This window comes from Notothenia coriiceps, unplaced genomic scaffold (genome assembly GCF_000735185.1).
Source record: "Notothenia coriiceps isolate Sejong01 unplaced genomic scaffold, NC01 NC01_scaffold00000339, whole genome shotgun sequence".
Classification (NCBI taxonomy): Eukaryota; Metazoa; Chordata; class Actinopteri; order Perciformes; family Nototheniidae; genus Notothenia; species Notothenia coriiceps.
In genome coordinates, this window is record NW_011333040.1 from 14,426,496 (window position 1) to 14,432,542 (window position 6,047).

The 6,047-nt window shown below is 41.3% G+C and overlaps 1 protein-coding gene across 2 annotated transcripts; it reads right to left on the reverse strand.

The window, feature by feature from the left end:
• Nucleotides 1-463: 463 nt before the first annotated feature.
• On the reverse strand, nt 464-5,303 carry LOC104946746 (casein kinase I isoform alpha). Of its 2 annotated transcripts, none has more exons than XM_010772637.1 (4): nt 5,202-5,303; nt 5,013-5,119; nt 4,514-4,626; nt 464-708 (listed from the first exon to the last, which is right to left on the reverse strand). In XM_010772637.1, the coding sequence occupies exons 1-4, from the start codon at nt 5,229-5,231 to the stop codon at nt 701-703; spliced, it is 258 nt and encodes an 85-aa protein (XP_010770939.1). In that variant the 5' UTR covers nt 5,232-5,303; the 3' UTR covers nt 464-700. The 2 variants fall into 2 exon arrangements, with proteins under 2 accessions (XP_010770939.1, XP_010770935.1); XM_010772633.1 differs by having other exon boundaries at nt 4,478-4,626.
• Between the last annotated feature and the right edge of the window lie 744 nt (nt 5,304-6,047).

Consider the following 6,047-nt stretch of genomic DNA (forward strand, 5'->3'; position numbering starts at 1 on the left):
TGTGGCCTTATTAAGGACTACCCTTCTAAATTGTGTCTACCTTCGACGACTGCAGTCAAGCAAAGAAGAACAAACCACATGACCGTCCGGCGTTTGTTGAAGTGCCGCAATGACGTGGCTAAGGTAGCTCACCCCCCTGACCGAAGTCATCCCTCAGGTCGCAAGATTGACTTTCGGAGTCTATTTAGCGGTCATCGCGGGCTGTGGAGGAGTAGAGGTGCGAGGGTAAAATAAAACACAAAGTATTCAATCAGAGACAGCAACCACGCGACCCGATTACGATTACGGTCCGTTTATGTACGCCGAGTGTTTTGCTCAAAATGCCTGCACCAAACGTTAACGGGTCCCCCCGTTAGGTCCTTTAACTTGAAAAGAGGGTCCTTTCAGGAGAGATCGTCCCTGACTTTCCCGACATTCAAAGAGAACCACACCTTACGGTTTAGGTCCTTGATGAACTTCTGGGGCGGGGGCTACAGCCTCCACATCCAAAAAAAACCTGCTTTTTCATTCTTCCTTTTCTTTCGGAGTGCAGAGTTTTATTATATATACATATGAATATATAGATGACACAGCTGACAAAGGCGTGTGTTAATCTATACATTTCCATTACATAGATAGTTATTATGGAAGGGGACACAGACTCTGTTTGTCGCTTGTCCAGGAAGAGAGACTTGTTGGTCCTGGTCATCTGCTGTGGGCCTCAGAAACCTACAGACACAGAGACACACAGTTAGACCACACACACACACACACTGCAGAGAACAGGATGCTACATTACAGCAGAGTGGAGAGGCTACAGAGGAGAAGAGTCCAGCTCATACAGTTCAGAACTCTACTCCTCTGCGAAGTCCTGACCTGGGAGAGTCAAAGGCCCCAGAAATGCACTGAAGCATAAAAGGCAGATATAAGAGTATAATAATAATACATGTTGTACAGCATGGCATTGTCTGCAATGACAATAAGGCAGAACACTCCGGTGTCTTCACTGGGAGGGACTTTGGCTGTGAGACTCACTTGCTATGATACAGGACTACAACCTGAGCAAAAAACGGACAAAAACAGGTGAACTGTGTGAGCATTTGCACAAATAATGCAGAATGTGGCAGTCAGAAGCACACTGACGACAGAGGAGCCATGTCACAGGGACCCATCAGCTCTCCCTCACAGTCTTTCAGCAAGAGGAACATCGTGCTGCGACCAGGACGGGCTGTTTGGATAAACCACGTCAATTTCACTACTAAATTAGGCATATTGGAATCAGGTAGTTTAATGGTATAAATGAAACAGACCTGACCATTTTGAATTGTGATCAAACTAATAGAAAGATGGAACAACGCACAAGCTGAGACTACATGTGCATGTGCTCTGACCCCAGTGGCTCAGTGTCGTATGTATCAGTACACAGAGTATGTTTGACACACTCCCTTGGGTCAGGACATCAAACACTACGCTCTGATTAACTCCTGCAGTGCCCTGAAAGTGAAGAGCATTTTTTAAATATACATTAGAAGGAATATAGCACAACATGGAAGTAAAGCAATATTCTTTTTGTTTACATTTAAAAATGCTAAACATTTATTGTGTGCCTAAATTCAATGAATAAGCCAGAGCAGCAGGTTAAGGTTCTGCCACTTTAAGACACACCCAGGGTGTGTGTGATTCACTCAGGTATGATAGGGTGTTCCCTCTGCTCAGCATTTTAAACATTGCATTCCCTCAAACACTTACTCAACCATTAATTCAATACATGTGACAAATGCCTGTTCATTATCTTGTGAACTGACAGCACTGTCGTGAAAACAAATAAGAATATGGCCTCTTAAGTATGTAGGTAAGTACCAACAGTTTGACGTGGGGATCATTTACCACAGGCTGTCGACTAATCTTGACATATCATGGTCATTATTGCTAGCAAAAATGCACTTTTTAAGTGGAGTGAGACGTGTTGGAACAGCTTCTGATGAGCCGGTACCTGGCAGCGCCGTGTGACGCTCCATCAGGACAACTGACTGACAGCAGGGAGAGGAGAGCAGAACAGGTTCAACAGGCCGTCTGAAAGATCATTCATCTACTTTCCATTACGTTTGTTTGGTTTCCGGACCACTGTCATATATTCCTTTAAAACGTTTCAAGCTAGCATTCTATTGAAGCTAACTCATTACTTTCTGAACGTAAAAGAAAGTAAATAGACAGAAAAAGCTAAAAGTACGCAGCCATATTAATCAGTTGTGGTTTAGAGTGGTGGTATCTGGGAGCGTATAGGTGTCTCCAATTTATACATCTGCTTCTATGTCAGATCTGTGATCAGATCTGTGTTGTTCTATGCCAGTGCTGTCACTGCCCGCTTATTGGAAATGCAATATGATTTCATAAAAGAATAGATCATATAATCACTGAAAACAAAACATTACGTAAAATATTTTACAAAAAATGACGTTACTGAACTGAAAAAGGAGGAAAAAAACAGTCAATGTAAGAACCAGCTAAGATAATCTAGTACAGACGAGGTGAGCTCACATCGAAGACGCTGTGAAGTGGGGAGGCTACTTTGGAAGTAGAAGTCTTATTCATTTAACATAACTTTATTTCATTAACACTTCTACTTGAAACACCCCGGCATTAAAAACTATTTCCTGTCCCCACAGGATGTTTTTGAGAGACTGGAAATGTGTGCTGCTCAGAGCCCCCCCTCTGGCTCTGTTCTATCACTCTGCAGTGCATCAACATTCTATCTGCAGCCCCTCTGCTGCAGCTTCAGTACCGGGGGAGAAGGGGACCTGAAGTCCACAGAGCTGCTCAGTCCCTGGTTAATGGTGTACCAAGTATCCACAGAAATGAAGGGGTGAGACAATTCTTTCAATACCAATTATTAGCAATCACAGAATCCGACCACCAATACTTGGAACTGACATACTGAACATTTGCATACAAAATAATAATATTAGATTTCAAGTTTTAACAATTAGAATGATAAAAACGTTGCAGCACTTAATTAAATGCATGCTGAAATATATATATATATTTTTAAAAGGATAACTTTTTAGAGAGAGCCAATGTTTTTCCAAACTTATTTTATGTTTTGCAGACTGCCTTCCCAGGTGTAATATTCCATGCTGCACCTCACCACACCACAATGCCTTCACAAAGAGATATTCCTGCTGGTGGACGGGCTTGTTGAACTGAGTCTCTAAACACTCACTACAACTTTCCTTATGGCGAGTTATTATTGTTATTACAAGTAACTTAATGTATTTATCATTGTTTCCCCAAGAACACCCCGGGGCGGATTGATGTTTGCCACAAAGGAGAGTGAGAGTGGAGATAGTGACCTTCAGTCCAGCCCTGAGGAGCCAATACTCCTTGAGCCTCACCTGCATGACATGCGGTTGTATGATTGGTGTTTAGCTACGGTATTTAGCGTCCACAGCCCCTCCGCTTTTAGCGTTGACATAGACCTGCACGGAGGTCCATTATCCCTGATGTTGTTGCGGGAGCTGCTGCACTAGCTAACGCTACATTTGCACAAAAAAACGCTACATTTCTTTGCAAAAGGTGCTTTGACTGCTGCTAGCTGAAGCTTGGGGTTGCTAGGTTACTAGCTGGGTGTTCTCCGATAAGGGGCCGGGGAAAACAAAGTTAGTGATTATTACTGGTTCCATGTTGATTTATTTCAATACAAATTGTTGGGGGGGAACTGAAAGGCTATTACCGTACTGGTTACTTTGCAGCCCGGACATTTCCCCCAAAACACATTTAGATGCTATCGCAACACAGAAGTACCTTTCAAATCCCATCATTTTTAAGACCTTTCTTATTTTTAATCATATTTAAGGCCTTAAATTAAATGTAAGACTTTTTAAGATTTGTATTACATTATTCAGGGTTCTTTATAAGAACCCTGAATAATGTTGCGGTCAAATACACAAGGGTTGAGAGAGGAAGGAAGCGGAAAGAATAGGTCTTTAAAAAGCTCCAGTTTAGAGAGGAAATGTTAATAAAGACAGACTGCAGAAGGGTCAGAGGAGTGTTGGGAAGTTGGTCAGCATTAAAACAGTGTGGTAACAAAGAGTCTGTTTTCCAACCCCAACAAAAGGAACGGAATAGCATGGCAACAAAGTTAGTAGTCAAATTCCCCAAGGACGTGCTTGCTTCTGCAAGACAGACCAATTGTATTAAATTGTTTTATTTGGGATGTTCTGTTCTTTAAAAAAGGTGCCTCCTAAAACTTGTAATACTTTTTGGCTTCATTATTCAAAAAGGAATAATTAGCTACTTTTGCTTTTGAGTTCAAATTTGGTGTTTTACTCTTTTAAAAAATAAATAAAAAAAGGGCACTGGGGTGTGGGTTAGGATATAAAACAGTATCTAAAGTACTCCCTTTTTACTAAACTGAATATATATTTATATTTATATATATATATATATATATGAGCAATTGGTGTCTGTAATAAACGTCGCTTGGCTGTTTGCTACTAACCTTTCATGTTAGGCTTGGGTTTGTCAGTTTGCTTGCCTGTGGGGGTTTGTGCCTGCTGGCCCTGGCCCCCGGAGGAGGCCCCCTGCTGGGCTGCTTTCTGTTTCAGCATGGTCCAGTCAAATGTGTAGTCATACTGGTGGTTCAGAGTCCTTCAGAAATAAAATGGAAACACAATGCCAGCACAATATTAACAACAGTCAGCTGCTTGAAGGGGAAGAAGTCCTTAAGAATAGCAGGAAGAAAAACACAGAATATGGTGAAAGAATAGAAACTGTTCTGCACTCAATGAAGCTTCATTTGTTCATGTATACTACATAAATCATAGACCAAGACATATGCATTTATTAGCTGTGACGGCATCATTTTATCCAGCACAAATGATGGACTGATGCTGCCTTTAGTGAATATTTGACTAATTTGTTTACAATTCATTTTGTCCGAAGTGGTCCCGAAGACTGACCTGCATCAACCCTGGTATCAAGACATGCCATAGCAAAAATTGCCTTTTCCTTGTGTATATGTAGAATGTGTTTACCTGAAAAGGATGCGGAACAGTTGGCGCAGGTACATGTAGTCTGGAGCCTCCTCAAAGCGTAAGCCGCGGCAGTAGTTCAGATACATGGCAAACTCAGCTGGGAAACCCTGAAAACATCAAGTCATACATTGAGTTGTGTGAATGTGGCGGAGGAACTTTTATCACGCTCCATGATCGACATGTTCTTACCTTACAGAGGACCTCAACAGGGGTGGACATCTTCTTCTCAGAGATTTTCTCATACTTTTGCTTCTTTGTGGCAGCCTGACAAATAGACACAACATTAACAACGCTCCTAGAGACATTCTACGATAAATGCAGTATGAGCTACTATTGCAGCAGAGCAACAATCAGGTTTGCCCCACAGGTCTTTGGTTGCTGTTCCTCAGCAAGGCAGGTTTATTTACACAGCACATTTCAAAATAGGCAAGTGCTCTACAAAAACAATCAAATAAAAAAAACCTGTAGTAACAATTGTGCTCATTGGCATAAACATTCTATAATGGGAACGCTGTGTTGTCCAAATAGCATATTTTCAGTATCCACATTGTATTTCATCAGAAGTATAACTGCCCTCCTCTTCTGATCGCACATCAAGTGGACCAGTACCCATATTCACAAAAGACTGTCTAAACCAGTGGTTCTCAACTGGTCAGGCCTCGGGACCCACTTTTTCCTTAGTCAATAGATCGCGACCCAAAATTTTGAACCACTCAAATCTATTCAACAAAAAATCGTGCAGTAATATATACTCTTTTCAGCATTATTAATTAAAGTGAAATACAGTGCATATATCCCTTCACAGAACTTAAAGTATGCTTTTAAATAAGGTTTAATGAGATGATGGAATCAAAACTGAACTGTTTAACATAAAAAGGCACATGTGCTGAAAACCCAACCCCAGAAGGGGGGTCTAGGGGGATTCTCCCCCCGGAGATTTTTTGAAATACTAACATATAAAATACCCATTCTGGTACTCTCTTGAGAAGAAAATAAATAAATCTATTGCTACCCGACATATTAATAATATTTTAT

Coding starts and splice junctions, on each gene's coding strand:
- LOC104946746 (XM_010772633.1), bottom strand. CDS start 5,231: ATGTCCACCCCTGTTGAGGTCCTCTGTAAG. Junction 5,120..5,201: donor CTGTTGAGGTCCTCTGTAAG/GTAAGAACATGT, acceptor TGATGTTTTCAG/GGTTTCCCAGCTGAGTTTGC. Junction 4,627..5,012: donor CTGTTCCGCATCCTTTTCAG/GTAAACACATTC, acceptor TTATTTCTGAAG/GACTCTGAACCACCAGTATG.